A 22,113-nucleotide genomic window follows, 5' to 3' on the forward strand; every position below is an offset into this window, starting at 1 on the left:
TCAGTAACTTTTTTCATCTCAGTTTTCTTTTCTGCTTTGTTTTGTTTTTCCCTGGCAAAACTAGAGCATTTGTTCCGGAAAAATATTAATTTGTTTTTACAAACACTTGGGGTTTTTTTGGAAAAGACACTTCTGTTGGACAGCACTTGAGAACAAAGGTTTTAAACCAACTACAGCTAAAAATAGATGCCTTGCTGTGGTAATGTTACTGCACCACTAAAAATCAGCAGAGGGAGACATATTTTTGACTATAAGGCACTGCCACAAACCCCATCCTGTGCTAACATGATAATATTGCTGCAGAATTGCTTCAAACCTGGCAGGGTCTGTATGTGGTCAGAATAAACTGGGGAAAAAAAATTGGATATAGGCCAGGAAGTCAAACAATTCAATTAAAGTGAACAAATACTTGTCTGAAGAACATTTTGGGTTAATCCTTGGTCCTGTCAGTTGGACCAAGTGCCCAACTTGGTTTTTTCCCAAGGGCTCATGAATTTTGCTTCTAATGTTCACTATTTAACTAGACATGTGACTGGAAACTCACTACAAGCCAGAGTAGTGAATGTATAAGTAAGCCCACAATCATTTTACTTACCACTTTCAAGGAAAAAAAAGCAATGGTTTAGGAAAAAATCCCACAATGAAATACAATCAAAAATCTCAGTGCTACTCTGTGTACATACAGGCACATTCTTTGCTGCTATTCTGGCAAAAAGCAACAAAAAAATTAAATCAAATATGTGGAAATTCCTTTTCTAATGCCAAAGAACCTCCCACTGGAACTATGGGATTCCTGCTTGATGAGGTGCTACATGTAAAATCCAAGAGTATGGTTTAAAGTTAAAAACTAATATTTCTTGTGCACTCTTTGAGCTAATGATGGGTATCAAAAAGGTAATGAAGTATAGCAGAGGTAATACCTAGGCAGGCAGGGACTAGTGGGAGACACTCCTGACCAGGAATAAAATTCCAACTGCTTTCCTCCTCCTCAGGAAACAGAAAGTTTTCATACTGAATTCTCCTCATTTTAGAAAAGCAGTAATACAAGGCTTGTCAGAAAAAGAACTGAGCAGCTTGGAGAAAAAAAGTTACTCTAAAGAAAGACTGATAACTTCAGCAACATGTTCCCAAAGACAACACAAATGTTAACCAGCCACTCTGCACACATCCTCACTTGTCACAGGAAAACATTCTGAAAGACACCAGGGGGTATTTTGTATATTATTGATCAAATTTATCACTTAATCACTTCAAAAAACGAGGAAGGTTTAAAAGACTGGCTGGATTAGCAAGGATTAATCCACTCATTGAACTGAAAATGTGCAAAAACAACTGCAAAAAAAGATCACTGAATAGTCCATACTAAGACAGCTACAATCTGGACACATTTAGAAAAGTTTGGTACAGAAAAACACTTTCCTCAAAAAAAAAAAATTAAGTCATATTGCATCACCATGTAAGAGACAGCTCATCTTTCCTGCAGTAGGATTTTTTTAAGGCTTTCTCCACATGTAAATAAAACCTCTAAAAGGATTCCTGCTCTTCACAACAGAAGTATGAAAAACTACATTGTACCTATGAATAAAATTCCTTCATTTCTCTCATGAATAAACAAAGAGCTATAAGAAAGCTGGAAATGTGTAATCCCTATGTCTAAATCTGAGATGTCTCCTTGGATACAATGCAAAAACAGCAGGGAATGTGTAGGCATCCTCTGAACAGTATCTAATGTGAGGGCACTGTTCCTTGTAGCTATGGAAGTTTAGAAAGGAATGTGGAAAGAGAAATTATTGTTCTATAATAAGTCTTTCTTCAGGAAGAGGCAGCAATAGTGGCCTAAAGACCACTTGTTAATTCAGTTTTAGCTTCTTGTGAAAATTTATAAGTATCAAGTTTCGGCTCTGTTGGATATGGGGCTGGTGGGGTTGGTTTCATTTTTGTTTTTCCTTTGTTTTGAGAAAAGGAGAAATGCACAAAAAAGCTTAATTTTTATTAAAATTACTTGGCTATTAGTTCTGCTTTCATACAAGGCATCACTGCTGTTCTGTTTTAAATACAATTGATATGGGAAGGTGTACAGCCTATTTTAAAATGCCCTCCATATCCCCAGCTTAAAAAAAAAAAAAGAGACTATTCTAATATAGAAAAACCCCAACTGGTTTAGTTAATAACAGACCTACCATTTTGGATTGAACTCAAATGTGTTCTGAAGGAAATAATCACCTAATTATACAATGACCCAGAATCTTTAAAGTGTCATGAAGACACAGTGATGCCTACCATCCCCACATCCCCACCACAGCTCTGCTCTCAATCACCTCATTGGAATTACTGTGGTGTAATTACACTGGGGAAGATGAAATCAGGACCTGGCCACGGTACTCAGCGTTTAACACTTCAGCTACTCCAGGCACAGGAAGAACGTGGCCAACTCTGCAGCAGGTTTTATGAATAACACGGAGAGTTTGGTCATTCAGGTTGTGAAAATTGCTCCTGTCAGACCTGCTTCCCTGGGAAATGAAGTTTAGGACATGACAATTGATAAGGAGACAAGCCCAGCCCTCCATTAAGGGGAAAAAAAAGAGAAATAATGAGAGGATATTTTGCATTTAATAAGGTGGGAAATTGGTCCTGCCCATGTGAGGCCACTTTTGCTGTTGCTTCAAGATCCCACCAGAAATTAATTCTGGTCAGCTTAGCTGCAAGACAGCAGCTTTTCTTACAGAAAACATGGATTGAAATAGGTCCTATAAAGAAACCATGGCTTTCAGTAGCATTTACCCTTAATTTGGGGTAAAAACAAATGGTGATTTCAGCACACAAAAGACAAAATCTCTTCCCCTTCAGAAGTCTCTCTAACACAATAATTAGCAAAAAAGGCACACCAATAATTGCACCTAGCTCACGTGTGTACACCACAAATAATGGTGTCCAGAGAGATTACTTGCCAGCGGGCACAAATAAAACACCTTAAAGAAGAACAGTGTGGGCACAGATGAAGAGAGATGCAAACCTGGATGCTGCAAACTTCCAGGCTGTCTCTTGCAATGCCTGGAAGAGGCATTGGTCACCCCAGCAGCCCCAGCCCCTGGGGCAGAGCCAGCATCTTCCCTCCCTGCAGAGCCCCAGCGCATTCCCACTCTCCCACGCACGCTCCCCCCTCAGGAGTCCCCAAAAACGGGGGCTGAACAAGGGGACGTGGTCATTCTCTGAGACTGAGCAGAGACATAAAAGTATCAAGGGATAAATGTCAGGAAGAAAAAAGACCTATTCAGGCTAAAGACAATGCTGGCAAGAATAAACATGGGTATAAACTGGCCAAGGAGCAATTCAGGCCAGATATTAGAATCAGGCTTAAACAGAGCCATGACGATCTTTGACAGCCCTCCAGAAGGAGCTGTGAAGACAAGAAGATTAAATGAATTTTAAGGCAAGGCCTGAGATGGACCTGAAAAGACTCTATTCTGCCTCCTTTGTTAAGGTTTATGACTATGACTCCTTACCATTCTGCATTTCATTCAAATTTCACTTGCCCTCTCACGCTGCTAAGACAGAAATATGCATGTCAGAGAATTACATGTTGAAACACAAAGGTTTGTAACCTCTTTCCGTGAAACCCCACATCCACAGAGCACAAGCTCCTGCAATTCCACTCTCTTCAAAGCTGGAGGGGACAAGAAACCAGACAGAGCTGGTGTGAGTCCCAGAGTCCAACAAAGACTCTGAAACATATGCACTAAATAAAGACTTTTAAATGTCTCCAAAAAACGCAGGTGTGCAAATTACTCCTATTCTGACAGGAGTTATGTTTCCAGCATCCCCTCAACCACTGCTAAACAACACCCCCACAAGCATTTTTCAGCTCATAAAAGCTTTATGGGCTGAAAACTTCCTTCAGATTTGGTTGATTTTTTTTTCCCTTTCCCAGCTGCTAATCCATGACCTTCCAGCACCAGCAGCACCAGGAAGCATCAGAGCTGCGAGGACACAGCAGGGCATGAGGTGGCAAATTCTGCATCCTCATAGAGAAGGACGGAATCCTGTGTCCCATCTGATGCCATGGGAGGCTGTGGACATGGTAACACCTCACACAGCAGGGGTGTTTGGCCTCCTCACCATCATGATTCCAAGGGAAAAGCTCCTGGTTCCACTCCAGTGGATGGAGGTCCCAGGCTCCTTCCATTCTGAAACACATGTGGGGCTCTTTTTGTAGCATAAAAAAGGGATGTTTCCTCATGTGCAAGGAGGTTTTCCTCATTAATTGAAATACCTCCCTGAGATCTGCCCATGGGCTGTCAGAGAAAACAAGCCTTACCACCCAGATTAATTTGTGCACCCGCCTCATGTTTGCCCACATGGGAGTGTGTGGATTGTTTGTACATTTTCTCAATGAAAACTGCTGTATTCCTACACAAATGAACAGCTTTATCTGTTCAGTTCTGTGTTCTTTCTTATCAGCTCTAGAACACGTCCTCCAAAATTCAAACTGAGTTTGACCTTCCACCAGGCCTTCAAATTACTTCTGTTTCCATGCCTTGTTTTGTTGTTTTTTTTCTAATCTAAAAGTAAACTTCCTTTATGGGAGTTTTCATTGACTGCAAGCATGCATTTTAAAAGCTAGGAGTAAAGATATTTATCTCTAGAATAAGAAAAGAAGTCCTCTAGGAGAACCTTCTTCTGGTGTAATAAATGTAAAGTCTTAGAAATGATAATATTTAATATCACCTTCCAGTTACTGTACTATTTTATACTAAAGGGGATGTGTGTTTGAGACAGAATAAAATCCTTGGCACTTTAACTGAATTTAACTCCACACCTTTCGAGGGCAGCTTCAGCCTGCAGTAATAATGAAGAATAATATCCCCTGAAATTCCATACATCCATAACACATTCCATACTTCAACAGCACATTCCAGCCCAAAGACTTCCAGGCTCTTCAGAGAAGTTGGTGCCAGTCTGGGGAGGGTTTGAGAAGGAGGAGGAAGGAACAAGGAATCCTTCCTGCCTCTCCTTCCACCTGTGCTTGGCCACAGCTGAGCTCACCTGAGCCAGGGCTGCCCCCACCACCACAGGCTCTCTGTCCTGCTCGATGGAAACTGCTAAAAATATCTCAGAATTTCAAGAGTGCACACATTTAGCACAGCCTTTCTCTTCCACGTGGAATGTAAAACACTGCTCCTTCCTAACAAAGCCTAATGGCACCTCCATGGAGCACTTAAATGTTATTGTGCCCACGCTGTGGATGGCAAACGGAGCTGCAGGGAGCAATATTCAGCTGTGTAACAGCAAGGTTTTTATTGTAATTGAGTGATGGGAAACAAAACATGGTGCTGAATTTCTGCTGAGCCCTGCCTCACTGTTAAACTGTTGCTTCTGGCAAAAGCTGAATAACTAGGAGGTGAAGAATGAGGGGGAAAGAATAATCTCATAAATAGTTCCAGCACTTCTGCAAACACAAAAAAGAAAATATATTCGTTTATGGACAATGCCATCTATATATAACCTCTGATTATAATTGCTATTTGAAACAGTTATTTCTTGAAGGGCTTTGGTAAGCAAGATGTCCTTTCTTAGGAGGCTCTTTGGGACTCTTGACTTGAAAATCAGTGAAGGCCTTTGTTTATAAAGCTCACAGATTAACTTTATCTAAAAACACTAAACTGTATTACCTTGAAAACATGCCAAAGGAGGAAAAACCTTTGTTTTATCAGAGTTGTAATGATGTAAACTGTATTTACAGTTTCTGAAGAGCTAAGAATAAAAAGCCACAAGTACAGTTTATGTAGTTCTTTATGATAGTGGATCAATTCTCAAATAAGGAGTGATAGAATAAGAAGTTAAACTACATCCTAGTGAAAGGGAAATGTTGGTAATATTTGCCAAATTCATCCCTCTTCATTACTCCCTATACGCATTTTCTTCAGCACAAAGAAAAATTTATGGACTAAGGAACGATGAGGGGAAACTGGGCCTGACAGGATTTTTAAGATATTGTCTTTCATTTCTGTAGCAATAAAAGAAATCAATCCAAACCCTCAGAGAGAATAAATCTCTGTCAGTTCTAACTGAGTTTGGGGTCAGTAGGTAGGGGGTGCCTTTAGTCTGTGGATAGCTAAGTGGAGGAATTCCCACTGCCAGGGCCTGAAAACAGAAAAATGAAGACATTTCCTTTTTAAAATTGCACTAGACACATGATGAGGCTCTCTGTGTTTAAAGAGAACACAGATAGTGCCATTTGATGAATTAAATAATATTTCAAGAAAATAAAGTTTTTTCCTCTTCTCACAGATTAAATAAATCTTAAAGGCAGATTTTTAAGGATTTATAACTTTATGTCTGCTTACACACACCCTGACACATATGCATAGCTATATGTGGGAAATGCATGCACAGCTTTGAAAGTTTGTGAAGATGAAGAAGACAAACCCTGAAGAAAGTTATGTCCTAAGGATCTCATCACCCAAGGCAGAGTAAGAAAGAGCAGCTATGAAGACATCTGCACACTCTGTCCTTCAGATAATCCACTTTGAACCAAATCCTGATTTAAGAAACACAGTACTCACACTATTCTTAAAAAAAAAAAAAAAAAAAAAAAAGTAAAATAAGGCTCTTCTCTATGTAGATGCAGAGAAATCCTACATCCACAGCCTTCCAAACCATCCTACTTCTTCCCATCACTTGGAACGTGCAGCCGCCCAGCACAACCCACCCTCCTGTAGGAAATAAACTGGAGTACAACCCAAAAATCTAATAGGGAAAATCTAATAGGTCACTATTACCTAGTCCAGCTACTCATCATTAAGTCAAATTAAGGGAATTTCCACAGGTACAAAAGGACTTATTATGTGGGTTAAGTCTTGTCTTCAGAAATTACCCTTCTGCTCTGACTTACTGGACTTGTATCATTTAACAGAGACTCCCAAGGCACTGGTAACATATAAAGACAAAATAATGATAATATACCACAGAAACAAAAGTTTCAGAACTATCATTTTCTGAAATAGAAGGCTAAGCTCCTATTGCTATAACTTGTGCAGATTTGCACCCTGTAACCCCAAACATAAAGTAGGATAATAAGCACAATGTACAAAAAGATACCAAGCTAAGGTATTACATGTCCAAACAGGATATGGCACATCTCAAGGAAAAAACCACTAGTGGTTTTTGATTTTTGAATGGAACCCTACCAAGAACAAACCTGAGGAAAACATCCAAAAGACTCCCATAAATTATGAATTCTGCTGGATGAGTTCTTCAGAGGCACGGAGGTTATGGCCAAGAACCAAAGAGAAAACAGTTTCTGACACAACCATTCAAAAGACATGCATGTAGTTAAGGTGTATAAGATCAAAAAAAAAAAAAATCCATTTTTTACTGTGTTCCTTCAAAAAAATAAAATAATTATTATACAATCATAAGAAAATTAAACACAACAAAACATTGAACCTAACAGAAATTCTGTGCTTTGTACTGCTTGTCAGTTCCTTTGCTTTTTGTTTTAAAATATAATGTTTTACTTTGATATCTTAAATAATAATCAGTTGACAGGATTCTTTGATGTAAAACTGCACACCCTTCAACATTTGCATTATGGAGACATTTTCATCATCAACCCCAACAGTTCATTGCTACTTTAGAAGTTTCTGTTCTGGATACCCATGGAATTGAAGCTACATACACATGTACAGAATCATCAGCTAAAAAATGTGGCAGAATTAAATATTGCATCAATTTGCACCACATATTCCCTAAAACGGATTTCAAAAAATGCTATGATATGCTATTAAAAAAAAAAAAAGAAAAAAACCCCATTCCTCCAAATCACAGGAGGCAGTAGAGTGCTTTAACCATTTTTTAGCTGACTACACTGTACATGGCATTGTTAATTGCTACAGACCAATGGAATGTTAAAATAATCTAGTGCTTCGTTTAGGACTAGTAATGCATGGAATGGAAGCTGTGAAATTAAAATGCTTGTTTCACAGACAGCTGGAGTTAAATCAATGACTTGACAACATTAAAAAAGAAAACTGGACTGTAGCCACCATGACTTTTAAAAAGAAATAAAACAATTTCATATTCATTCTTACGTAGAAATAATTCTTACCACCCAGGAAATATAAAATACATTTCTGAGGGGCTATTAACGGACAGAAAAATAGACCTACCAATATTCAGTAAGTTGCTGTCTAGACAAAAGTGGTACTTTGCATCCTTCAGTGATCCAAGAAACATCTCCAGCACATTCTAAAGCACACCTGTTTGTCATGACAAACTGTCCACTCTGATGGACTGCGGGTCTAAAAGGCAAAATCTTACCTGTGTCATTGCCTGTGATTTGAATAACATACAATCTTATGTCATTATCAGGGTGTGAAGTGGAAGGAGACACCTCCTGAGGTTGCAAGGCCTCTGTGGCCTCCTTCACTTGGGGTGGAGCAGTAGGTCGTGCCACCGCCGTGGCAGTGGACGCTGTGAAATATTCCTTATCGATCTCTGGCTCCAGCATCTTTCCTGGCAGGTCATCCTCAGCAGTGGCTTTGCTGGGAGAAACAGATTCATCAATTATGATGATGTCATGGCTTGTTACCTCCTCCTCTTCCTCAGGAATGATGCGTGGGGACTTTTGAGTGACAAAAGGCTTGGTTGCAGATGTAGGCTGTGCTTTGTCTACAGCAGCGAGGGAAGGTGTGGTCATGCTGCTGAGAGTTGTTGCCTTATCTGTTGCAGTAGCTGCAAATACAGCTGGCCTGGTTTCCTCAGGTTCTGTAGTCATTCCTGAGCCTTCTGTAGCCTGGCTTGGAGAAGCTCCCAGAGTCAGGTCAGTAATGCTTTCCACAGTGGAACGTCCTGCTGGCATCGTATGGGAGGGTGGCACAGAATCCCAGCTCACTGCATCATCTTCCTCCACAGTGGGTGTTCCTGGGCTGTCCTGTGTCTTTGCTTCAGTTCCAGCAGTTATGGGCATCACCTCAGTGACCTCCTCATCCTGGTCAGGAGCAGTTCCAGCTGTTGGAGTCACTGTGAGGTGCAACCAGGTGCTGGTTTCCTCAGGTGCCAGAACTCCTCCGTGGTCTGTGGATGCCATTTCAGGCACAGGTGCCTCTGTGGTTGGGTACATCTCCTCATAAGCTGAGCCTGTCTCATCCAGTGTCTCCTGAACTGCTGTTTGAGACCATTCAGATCCTGGTGACACCTCTGGTTCGTGTGTGTGGGCAGATGTCACAGACAGTGTGGCAGTTCTTGGTTCCAAACCTTGGTCCAGTGTGGAGAGTTCTGGGAACACCTTGCTATGTTTTGCAGTTGTTTCTGTTGCTTCTGTATGAAAGACATCATCAAAAGGAGTCTGATCAGTAATTGGCATATCTCTAGTGACCTCACTGTCTACAGTAACTGGAACTAGGGAAGCATCATACTCCTTCTGTGGAACTGCAGTATCTACCTTGGTTACACCTGTAAATTTAATAGTTCCCTCTGCCCCTGACGTCTCATCTCCTTCATGCTCTGTTACCCCCACAGCTGTGGGCACAGCCCTTGGCAATACAGTTACACTTGGGGAGCTAAAAAACCCTATGGTTGCACTACTTTCTTCCACTGGTATTTTGGATACTGTGGTCATTTCCAAATCCAGGGAGCTGCTCGTGTGGGCTACACTTGTAGTGTCTCTAGTCTGACCAAAATCAGATGATACCACTTCTTCATCCCTTGTGGTCTCTGCTGGCTCTCTGCTTGTCTCAGTTGCATCTGTAGCTGCTGAAATTGGAGCTCCTGAATGCACTGTGGATTCCACAATGTGCCCTGGAGATGATGAGGGCTCCATTCCAGAGAAGCCATCCTCTGTAGCTAACTCAATCACTCTTCCAGTGTGAGATGATTCTTCTGTCATGTACCCCTCTTCTTTATCTGTTGGCAGCCACGTGCCAGAACCTGGAGGGGCCTGTGTGATCTTCTCCCTTGCAGAACATCCCTGAGATTCTGCTGCAATACATGGAGGAATGGCAGCTGTGGAATGAGGGACCTCCACATCTGTTGTCCTCATTTCTGGCTGTTTTGTTTCCTCCTGCTCCTCTAAGACAGCTGATGCTTCTGTCTGCTGAGATGAGGGGACAAGAGACACGGTGCCTTCTCCAAAGCTTGGCAGGGCATTGGTGCTTCCAGAGATGGCCTCAGATTCTGTTTGGTCAGCAGCTGACACAGAAAAGGATACAGGTGTTCCAGATGCTACGGTGGGCTGCACATCCCTCAGGTCCTCTGTGCTCCCTTGAGCTGAGGTCTCGCTGTCAAATGCTGTTGCAGAGCTAAATTTAACCCAGGGTGTTGACTCTTTCGCTGCAGAAAACTGTCCAGTGGTTACTGCTTGCTCATCTAGGAGTGTCTCTGATGCAGCAGGCACTTCTGGTCTTGGGTAATGACCAGCAGCCACCCCAGAATCTGTGCCAGACACAGCAGTGTGCATGCTCTCGCTGCCCTCCCTCTCTGCAGACTCACGGGTGAGCAGAGCTTTAGGGATTACAACAGTTGTAAGTTTCTCGTCAGATTTTGCCTCCAGAGATTTTTTCGTGGGTGCATTTGTGAGGTGGGCAATGTGAGACACATTCTCTTTGGTTAGTGAATCTGCAGTCCCTGTCCTGGCAGCCTCTCTGCGAGAAGTCTGTAAGAAGCTATCTGTAGCTGTCCTCAGAGGACCCACTTCTATTTGCTCAGTCTGATTATCAACATCATGCCTCTGTGCATCTCCCGTTTCAGCATCTTCCCAAAAACCAGTGGAACTCTTAGCTACAGCTGTGCTATCCTGAAAAATTACAGAGGTCAAGAAAGCGTCCTCAATGCTTTCAGACCTACCTTGTTCCTCGGGCAACTCTGCTTCAGAGTGAGTGTGATCCAGTTCCAAATCTGGGGCGGTGGTGTCTGTGAGCCTGGGTGAGACATCGTATTCAGTCCTTCCCAGTGTGTCATAAGTGAATATTTCGCCATCGGTGACAGTCTGAGGTAGAAGGGTGGTGAGCGGAATGTTCTCCATGAGCACCTCCATCTCCCTTTTCTCCTCAGCCACATCAGTAGTCATTTCTGTGTCTTCCTCAGACTCTGGGGTTGTTTCCTCCAGAGAAACTGTTTGGGTGGCAGGCACTTCAGTGAGTGGGGTCTCAGAGATGGGAGGTTCGACAGGAGCTCCGGCAGGAGATGATTTCACGCTGTCAGTTCTCAGGGATGTCACAGGCTCGATGGTTGTAGGCTCTGTTGTGACTTTTTTAGCTTTAAAAAAAAAAAAAGCAAAAACAAAAAAAGGTACAGTCAGTGCACAAGCTACTTTAGTTCATTAGTTTGAATGCCCCCAACAGAAAATAAATGCCATGCTGAAAAATAAGTGTAAGTCTCAAAGGTTTTAGGTAGTTCTTTAGAGCATTGAATGGCATGCAATAAAACACTGTAAAGCTGCAGAATGCCTGACTTAAAAGTCAGATGAAGTGAAAAAAATAGCAAAATTCTTCATATTTGTGGTTTATATAATTACCCCTAGAAGTTCTTGTGCTACATGAGTGACCATCAACCTGCCAGGTACTGATCTGGGGACATAAAATTTTATTTTGAGATGTCACAAATGAGGAGAGCTGTGGGTTTTCTTCAAAGCTTGATGCAGCATCCAACTCAGATGTATCAAGGGACTGAAATAAAGCTTTAGTTTATTTTCAGCACATAATTACAAACTGCCAAAAGGAATCCTCACTGCAGTGAGAGTGTGCTCAAGCATCAGGATCAAGCATGCCACCAGAAAGTGCTGCTGCTGCCCTGCCTTTGAATTATGCTGGGAGAAATTTATTGTGGGTAAAGGTGAGAATGTTGAACCGTAAGATCACAAACTTAATACTACTAAAATGATGTTGATCTTTTGAAAACACTTCAAAGATGCACATCTGAAACTCCTCCACACACAGAAATGCTTCCATGGGAGCGCTGAACATGCAAAGGCAAAGTGCCGAACCCTCTGGACGATGGAAAAGGTGAGGGAGTTGCTATCCTAGATGAACAGGAGGCACAAGGTCCTTCCAGATTGTGATGTTTTAAACAACCTGGTGGCCTTGCTGCTTTTCTACTCCTTTTAGCCCACATTGCCATGCCATCTGAGGAGGAAATGTGTGCTAACACTGCAAGGCGTGTCAGCAGACTTTTAATTCCTGGAAAAAGTGAGTGCTCAGAAAAAGGTTTTCCTCAGGAAAAGCCCAGGTTGGAACCATCTTCCCTTCTGCCAGTTTTTCCAGGTCAGTAATCTTCAGAAGGGCAATGGGAGCAGATGGGTAGAAGATGTAAATATCTTAAACCACTGCTGTTAACTGCTAAGCGACTGAGAGTCAAAAGCCTTATAAGGATGCAAATAAAGAGAAAAAGACAGCTTTTAAATCACACTCAGCATATGAAGAATGCATTAAACAATCTGTGTTAATGAGGATTCACTGTTTACCAGACAGACATGATTACACCTAGAACCTCTTGGAAAATAAAATCTTGCTTAGCATGTAGTGAATTAAATAAGGTTCTTCCCCTTGCACACGGAAAGCAAAACAGTTACATTATTGTACAATTTATACTCAAGCATGAGCAACACACATGCACAAACCAGGTGTTTTCAAATGCCCATGGCTAATTAGGTGCTCCTTTGATAGCTGCAGATATGAATTCTGCAGGTGCCACTCAGGGTGACACAAATATTTGTTCAGTTTCACACACTCAGCTTTGAAAATGCCACCTTTGTAAAAGACCCGGGACTGGTCAGAGGATAACTGCTCAAAATTTCTAGAAGAAGGTGTAGAATTACAGAGCAGGAAAATGAGGTTAAAAGGTTGATATTTCAGCTTTCCTGAATGAGAAGTGAAAGTGAAAAGGAAATTGTGAGGGCAAGAAAATATGACGTCGCTCTGTTTAGAAGTGGTGGTATTCTTTGCCAGCAGAAAAAAAAAGGAGCAGACTCCTTTCCCTACCACAAATTTAAATTTTTTGTGGTTTTACAAAGAAGATGTAGCTACATATATATATAGAATGGTTTGTATTCATTTATTTTAAGTTAAAATATTTTTTCCTCCCCTCTCTGCTTGCATAGGGCTGGTTTAAACTTCACAAGTTTTGCTTCACAGCTTGGGAAATGAAGGATGCACACAAGTGGTGTGTGCTACTGAGTGGTAGCTCTTAAATCTCTACCAAAGAATTAATCCATTTTCCTCAACAGCAATTTTTACTTTTTTTTTTTTTAAATGGCAAAACGGAAAGGAGGCAGCAAAGTCTCAATCTCTCCCTTCTAATCACAGGATCAGTTTCCTTAATGTGGATGGAATTGGTTTTGCAGCCAACACAAACACTCACTCAGGCTTCGGCTGCCACACTTTGAGTGAGCATCAGGATCACCCTCTGAACAAATATAAAAAACGTTAATACCCTCTAACAGAGCTGGACAAAAATGTGGGCAATGTGGACAAATTTTTTTAAATCTGTGGAAAAAAAAAGGTAAGTTTATTTCATCGCTGCTGGGAAATTGTATACACTTACTCACAACCACTTACGCAGCTTCCAGATTTCCAAGAAATGCTTGGAAGTCCCAAGAGTTCAGATATTTATGCCTGGGATGCAGATATTTATTATTCATGACTTATTATCTGCAAATGACTTGACAGAATAGGTACACATTTATTATGCCAACCTGAAAAAACACCAAGCATATTTGGTTTGCTTATATTAATAACTGAATCAATAAATATTACCTTTATAGAGTGTTATAAGTAGAACCCATATTTTTTAAGAGTTTATCAATAAACAGCCAGATTTTTTCCCATGGAAATTGTGTGCAATTCAGCTCTGGTTAAAATCAACATGAGCAACTCTAAAGTCACTTTGTCTAAACAATTACATGCAAGTTTTTTCACTCACATCATTCAGGAGTGCAAACTTATTTGAGTGGATAAAAAAAACCCGACACTGCTTCTTCAATGAGAAATATATCCATGCTATTTTTTTTTTCTGTGTGATAAGAAAAAAAGAATAAACAAAGAGAAGGTTGCTTTTTTAATAGACAACACCAGTTTGAGCTGTCCTCCACTCCACCCAGATGTTTTGCATTACTGTACTCCTTGCATCATGCGTGCAATATGCTATCTCCTTTGTCCTCCTTCTGGTTCAAGACATGAGACAGATTTTCCTAATAAAATGCATGAACATATTAGCAGCAAGAAAGCAAATTATCTCACCAACAGCTGCTCATATCAAAGGCTATGGTTTTTTTTGTTGTTGTTTTAATCGATTCCTTCTACATTGAACAACATGCATGAAGTTGATTTTGGAAGGGCTGTATGACGTTGCAGAGAAGTTATACTTTTTCACTCCCTATTTATTTAGTTTATGGTTTTACTGTAAAGCATTTTCTTCTTCTTTTCCCCCATGACTTAAACAAGGATTCAAAATTATGGAGCAATATTGAAACTTACTATTTCTTCAAGGAAATCAAGCTGCACAACTTCAAACCTGGTTTAACTTTGCAGTTACCAGAAGAGAATTTTAGTATGTTCTGTACTGTTTAATTTGGTATTAGTATTAGTGTACTTTATGGAGGAGAAATGTTTATTTTAAAAATTATATTTATATATAAATTATATATATTATCATTTGTAGCCATGATTTTTTAGCAATACCAGACCTACCCATGTACCTAACTTGAACCACTGGAGCAATTTTTCTGCACTCAGAAATACTGTTTATCTGTTTACATTTAGATATGTACCAAAGAACCTGGAAGGACATAGACCCTATAGGAAGAGATTGTTTTGAGTCATTGCTAACAGGCAAAACAACAAAATTGTGCTTTAGGTTGGAACAAAAACTGGAAATAGTGAATTCCTTCTGTGAATTACAGCCAAAATAAATTATTTCAAAATATAAATAATGTTAAGACACTCAAAATTAATGCTTGAAATCTTTGAGTCCGATTTGAGCATGATGCCAATGCAGAGAGCTGCCTTAGTTAATTTTTACATATTTTTTAAATGTTAATTTGTTAAGTTTCTTCTTGGTGTCTCTTCCTTCCCTGCTACCAACCCTGGCAGAAAGGACAGCCTTGAATGTTCCCCTGAGTCCAAAAGTTTTGCCAGCTGGAGTTTAAATTACTGGCAGAGCCTTCCAAGCTGAACAAGTCTAAGATTAAGAACAGATCAAAAAAGAAAAAAAAAAAGAAAAAAAAGAAAAAATAAAAGAGAAAAGGAAAGGAAAAAAAGTGGTGCTCTGAGTTACAGACTGAGCAAGAAGCCTCTGATCATGGCACTGATCCAGCACCTGCTCATTCACGCCTTTCCAGAAGCAGTGGTGCACAGGGCATGTGGGATTTTGTTCATAAATAATGAGAGTTTTGGTAGCAGAATTCAAAATCTGACAGTGCAGCTGTAAGAATTTCTCTGTAACTCCAGGTGCATACTCCCACTCACCTACACTCTGTTTTGACGTCAAAATCAAAAGCCAAAGGTAATGAGAAAAATATGAAAATTTAAGTGCAGGATCTGTTCCTGCTTACAAAGCATGTGCCATATCAGAGAAAACCAACAGGATTCTTAAAAAATACCCCAAAATTTGAAAACTATCAGGCTGTCTTATTTGCAAGGAAAACTTATAATGAAAAGTTTTGCATCCTCTTCGCACCACTGCCCAAGGTCTTTTCTTCCAGCTAACAAAACAGCAGAGGCAGCAGCTCTTTCAGCTCTGTGAGCACAAACACTCTTAAGTGAAACCACTTGCTATTTCATAACTTCTGAAGTCAGATGGTTGAAGGGAGAAAGATATGTTATCTCCTGGTTTCCCCACATGCAAGTGTAGTTCTGTGAACGAATTATAACCTGCCAATCTATCCACAAAAGAACAATAGCAAAAAACATTTCTCTTTCCACATTACTTATTATGAAACTGCCAAAGAGGACCAAAAAGAAAAAAATAATCAGCAAGCCTCTTTAGTCAGCTCTTCCTAATTAAATCTGTAACCCAGCACCAAATAAAAGCAATAATCTTTGCTTCGAGACCGCAAGAAAACAATTGAAGGACAAAAAGGGCCAAGACTGTCACCTGGATAAGAACTGAGAGCATAATTCTTGGTGCTCTGCTCTCCCCACCTGGTGTGAAAGGAGGGAAATCACCCCTGTGTGCCATGGGTGATGCCCAGAACCCCACAGCAATGGAGCAAAGGCGACAAAGAGCAAAATTAATTCATGTTTCCTGCAGTTGGACACTTATAGGGGTGGACCTTCCCCTTCTTCACATTCTTCATCCTCTCCTTGTTACCTAACCTACCCAGTGACTTGAGGCTATGAAAGGAAAATGCCTCCAACTGTGTCTTCTTCTCTTTCCTTTCTCTGTCTGGCCACAATGTTTGCACTTAGAGGTTGTTCTTAGAGCAGCCAGTTTTGAATCATTCAGGCAAATGCAAGTTCACTTGCTCAGGCAAAAGAAGCATCTCCTCCCCAGCACTTCATGGTGCTCCAAACAGCTGCTCCTCATACATCAGTCAGGTTGATAAATCTCTGCTCCCACCTTACACAGCATTTAGAAGGCTGAGCTGCACCCAGGGACCACATCCTTCCCCTCCTTCTCAGGACGAGACACTGAAGAGATGAACAGCACGGGCTGGTTTGGAGTGGATTGAGGTCTTCTTGCAGTTTTCAGCATGGTCTAACTGACCTCTCAAACCCCTGAGGAAGAGTGGGGTGAGGAAGCTGCAAGGATGTGCTGCTCACCATAAGCCCAGCAGAGAGAAGCAGGGATTTACTACAGCCACACCTGGGCCAAGAAATTACCAAGGATCTCTGCAGCTGTGGGGGGCTTGACAAACGGCATATCTGAGAGAGGAACACAAATCTACTTTCCTAGGAAGATAATAAAAGGCTGGGGAATGGTTGTCTGGAGGTAATCTCTTTGCACAGCTTCATCTTCACAGAGAGGTGGCCTGAGCAGAGCCAGCAGCCTTGCACAGGCTGTGCTCAGTGCCCTGACCTTGGGATCCCCACCTGCCCAAAGGCATTTCCCCATTCTGATACTGGACTCCGAAATGCTGGAGCACACTGTGTTAATTATGCCCAGCGCTGTATGTGCTCCTTCAGAGATAAATTTCTTTTTTGGCTTTTTTTTCCCCTTCAGATTGGCAATTCTGCTCCTCGTGCTTCGCCACGCCCGATGTCTTCATTATTCTGCGTCCGTTCCCAAACTGATCAGAAATCCACAGATCTCCCGTGACACAGCCCCTGACATCAGGCTGGAAATAATTCCCTCATCCAGGAAATAGCTGGGACACGCAGCTACCGACGGTTGCTGTAGAGAAGGACAGAGCTGCCCGGCTATTCAAGGTTTTCCAAGCTAAGTCACATGCAGCAGAAGGGGAGGACAGCGTTTTTCCTGCCAGCTTCTGAGCTGTGCCTAGCAGTCTTTATCCTTCCTGCTGCAGGACAAGAGGAGCACTGTGGATGCTTCCTGAGCCTGCCACGGTGGTGGCTCGTGCTGCAGGACGCCTCAAAGCCCTGTGGAGGTCATAATTCCCTATATTTCTCCTACAGAGTAGCGCTGTGATTTTGAGCTTTAGGTGGATGAAGCATCAAAGCAAGAGGGCCTCAGCCCCGAGCAGAGGCAGACTTGGATCCACTCTCGACAGGGCTGGGCTGGAACAATCAGAGCAGCGTGGACTCCATTCCTGAGGAAGGCACATGGCAACACCAGCCCAGAACTGGAATTTTCCAATCTCCTGCTAAAACTGAGCCGCGATGCCAAACCAAAGTGGTGTAACAAAAGAGAAGCAATAAAGGTGCATGAAACAAAGTCAAAATGAGAGAGGAAAATGGGAAAGAGAATGGGCAAATCCAGAGAGAAACGGTCTACACGTGTTTTGAGTCAGAGTGAAAAATGTTTTGCTGAAAGATTCGCCAAAACCAATACAGGTCTATGAAAGAATTCAGCTTTAATAAATCAATGTTTCTCAGCAAAAAGGGGATTTCTGTTTCAAAAAATCCAACCACCTCTCTGTACAGAGCTCATCAAGTTCAGCTTTGCTGCAGGTATGTAAGTTAAAAAGCTGAAGGCATTTTGATTAGTGCATTTCTGGAGTGCAATTTGTTCAATGGGTCCTGTGAGATAAAAAGGTCCATCCAAAGTCAGCTGAAGTCTATGACAACATGTCTACAAATTCCAGTGAATTAGCCCTGGAGAGACTAGGAGGCTGAAGTACTGGATTAAGTAAATCCCCTATAGCTCTCTGAAAGAACTAATTATTAAATTTGTATCTATTAAAAAGATACATTTTAAATGATTGAAATTATATTCATCATTTTCTTAATGATGAAATGTTTTCATCTCTTACAAATTAGCATAAGAGCTCAGCAACAGCTGTTCTTTTTTTTTTTTTTAATTTAAGCATGTTACTATAAGTCCTATATGTTAACACTCGAAAAACTTTCCCTCTGATGATAGCCTCCAAGGAGCTGCAAGTACTTAATCATGTGTCTGACCTGAAACCTTTTCAGGCCCCATCAGTTACATGATTAGGTATCTCTCAGAGAGAAAAAAAAAAAAAAAAAAAAAGGAAAATAAAGAAAGGAAGAAAAGGTCCGACAAAAGCCTTGGAGGTATGAAATGAAACACAAAGATAATGTTTCAGAAACTTAGACCCATGTGGTTTTTGAAGAGTGAAAAGCACTTGTGATCAAAGGGGAGAAAGTTTCAGGGTTTTTTAACAAGGCTTTTAGATTTTAAATCATGTAGTATTAGTCTGGGCCACTCTTATTTTCATAAAGTCAAGACACTTCATACAATGTAATTTTGTACCCATAACACTGCTGAAGTTAAAATCCTGAACTTAACTGTACTTTAAAAGTTGTCCAGGTTGGCTGCTCTACTGAAACTAGTGAATATCATTTTTAAATTGAATTTACTCCCTGTGGTTTTCATGTACTTCAATAACTATGATTCCTCTTTAAAAGCAAGCAAAATGCTCAAGATATGGACTGAGGTTTCTCAATTAAAGAATTAAAATTAACATTTTGAGACTTTCCAGCAGAGAGACTCAAAATCACGAACCAGGAGTGAGGAGCCTGAGCAGGATGAAGGAGATATCCCTGTTCCCAAAGGCACAATTTGTCTTTGTGCAGTCAGGAACAGCTTGAAGAAGCACAGAGGTGCTGTGGTGTGACTGCACGTCCATGTGAGGAGGGAGAGACACCCACGAGGTGTGAGACACACAGTGAGAGCTGTGAGCAGGGCCTGGGGTTTCACTGAGAGCCCAGCTCCTGGGCAGGACAGTTGTGTTGTCAGGCACTGTGGGAATCACTGTGTGAGAGCTTAATGCCAACCCCAAAGCAGGCAGAGCTGGGGGACAACAGATTTTGTGGTGGACTGGAACTTTGAAACTGAGATAATGGGAAATTTCGGAAGAAACTTCCAGACAAAGGATGATTTGAAACAAAGGGCTGAAATTCAAGCCTTCTGCTCTCATGCAGAGCCTTATTTTTTTCTTTATCCTCTCCCTTTTTCTGCCCCAAAGAAGGGACTGGCTCCAAGGCCCCAGTGGGAGAGAGTGACTCACTCTAAAGCCACTGCACCAGGCAGCTGCTTGAGATGTGGAGGACCAAGATGCTGGGCAGGGAGTCTCATTACTCACCACTTGCATAAATCTTTTAGCAAAAGCAGTGAGGAGTCACAGCTGGTTCCTGTGAGATCCCAAGCACCTTCTGAGAGGGAGGGAGAGTTTTCAGTAACTTCTGAAATTTGTGGCACCCTGAAGGAGGGTATAGCATGACACTCCTGCATTTCCCTATACAAAGGCAGATGCATCTGGCAAAACCTGAGTCCTCTGGCCAGCAGTGTTCAATTAATTCTTATATTCCATTGTTTGTAATTAAAAGTGCTGGAGAGCTGTTCAGCCTCTACCAAATTATTTTGGTTCTGTTTAGTCTTATTTTCTCTTGTAAAAAGTTTGATAGTCCTGAACCGTCTATTCCTGGGTTGCAAAGTGATGAAATATTTATTCTTTATATACCAAGGGCAAGACTTCTCAGGAAAAATCTTTATATAAAAGGCAACAACCCAATACCTATCAAGGTCATTTTTGGAACAAATGGTATGTTACCACAAACTGTGCTAACTAAAACTTCTGGAAAGAACATTGTAAAGGCACATCTTGCTTGAAAGCAGCGAAATTCACAAAAATAAACAGCAGGTTGGAATTTGTCCGAACTAAAGACTAGATTACAGGCAAAATGTTCAGTTCTTACCCCAGTCTTTTAGAGGGACTTATGAAATACACCCTCATTAAAGTCTTTTTTATCCACAACACTTTAAACAGGTCATAAACAATTTGGAGTAGGAGCAGGAGGAGGGATATGACAAAATGCTGCTCTGCAGATTAGAGCACAGACTCCTGAACTTAAGTCCTTTTTCCTGTAACCAGTTCCATTAGGACTATTTCCACATGCAAAGTTTTGGAACATCATACCCACAAACTATAAAGGAAAATTAAAACAACAAACCAACAGTGTCTGAGAACAGCCAGACCATAATGTTGCAGCAGATGTTGGGATTTGTTCTCAAAGAGTAAGTTTTGCTCATAAATGGGTCTTCAGTGCCTGAGCTGGAAAGATCTGCAGCTGCAGTAAGTTCATTATCCTCAAAAATGGGGACAGTACATACTGCACATTTCAAGTAGTTCTGAGTTACAGTCACTGAACTGAGTCCAAAAAACCTAAATATTCATAGTTAATGACCAAGTTCTGAAATTTTAAGTCAACACAACGTTAATGTCAGTCATGCTATTTGCAACAAGGAACTTCCTTGGACAGAGAGGCCTGCAGGGAAATAGTTGAGCTGTCCAACCCCCTTGTGCTGAGGCTGCAAGTCTCAGGGAAGCAGGATATTCAGCTGGGAAGCTCGTGAACCTTTTGGGACAACAGGAACCCATTCAAGGAGAGGTTGCACCATAACAGAGCCAGGCAGCTGGCACTGAAGATAGATGAGCTTACAGGGCAATATCTGACCCCAAAAGAAAGCTGACAGGTGTGGAGGACATCTGGTTTAGATTGGTGAAGTCTACCATGTGAATGCGGTGAGCACTTGAAGTGCCTGTGAAAATACCAGGAGGGAAACAAACAGCAGTAAGAAAGGCAATTTAGACCACCCACTGGCCCACGGAACACTGAGTAAGAAAGAGAAAGAAAGTGATGGGAGAATGTGCCTGGGATCCAGAGATAGCCCCAAATTACTGGTATTGAGAGATCTGAAAGTGGCCAGCCTTTGCAGTCCGTGAATAGCTTCTCTTGCTGCCATCAACAGAGACAGAATATCCATTGTTCACCTTTAGGACATTTATCACAGAACCACAGAATAGATGTGATTGGAAAGGACCTCTGGAGGTTGTTTAGTCCAGCCTCCTGCCAAGGCAGAGTCACCTGGCGGAGGTGACATGCCCAGGGGGTCTTTGAATGTCTGTCTGGCGCCCATTGACCAGATACAAAGGTACCAAGGTGTGCTCAGGCTCCAAAATACGGACCACGCACAAACTCATGGTCAAAACGCTGCTCAGGCTGAAATCCTGCCTTAAAACCTACCAACGTTACTTTAAGAAATTGACAATGTTACTTTAAGACAACAACGTTTTAGTTCCCAAAAACCCGTGCGCGCCGCAAGAACCGACACAAAACACGCGACAAAGGAAGCACTTCTAGCGGCAAGCATGCTGCAAATCCCCACCCAGAAAAGAAAAATAATAAATGCTTACGTTCATAGCAGTAGGCATCAAACTTGCTATCGGGGTAAGGGAAGCCTGTTTGGTTCTCATAGCGATACAGGGTTCTCACCCCAAGCAAACCCCCGCCGCACTGGGGCCGCGCCACCGAGGCCGGGTAGCGGACGCTGCCGTCCGCCAGCCACCCGTAGTCACACTGGTCAAAGCCGTTCCTCCAGGCCACGTAGAGGTTCCCCACGGAAGCCAGGACACCTCCTCGCTCCTCACACAGCTCCCTAGCTTCCTCGAAGGTGAACTTCTCAGGGGCTGAGACGTGGACCACTTCATCTGCAGGAGGAAACAGAAAAGGTAACAAAGGCTGAGTGGCACGCTCC

At 41.7% G+C, this 22,113-nt stretch overlaps 1 protein-coding gene across 1 annotated transcript in view; it reads right to left on the reverse strand.

The window, feature by feature from the left end:
- VCAN (versican) overlaps positions 1–22,113 on the reverse strand; it is a gene marked incomplete at its 5' end in the record, with an annotated part of 89,848 nt that overhangs the window by 41,956 nt on the left and 25,779 nt on the right. Inside the window, one exon of the mRNA XM_084224962.1 lies at positions 21,773–22,066. Coding sequence (XP_084081088.1) covers positions 21,773–22,066 — 294 coding nt within the window. The remainder of the gene's footprint in view (positions 1–21,772; positions 22,067–22,113) is intronic.

This window comes from Fringilla coelebs, assembly GCF_963513975.1.
Source record: "Fringilla coelebs genome assembly, chromosome: Z".
NCBI classification, from domain to species: domain Eukaryota; kingdom Metazoa; phylum Chordata; class Aves; order Passeriformes; family Fringillidae; genus Fringilla; species Fringilla coelebs.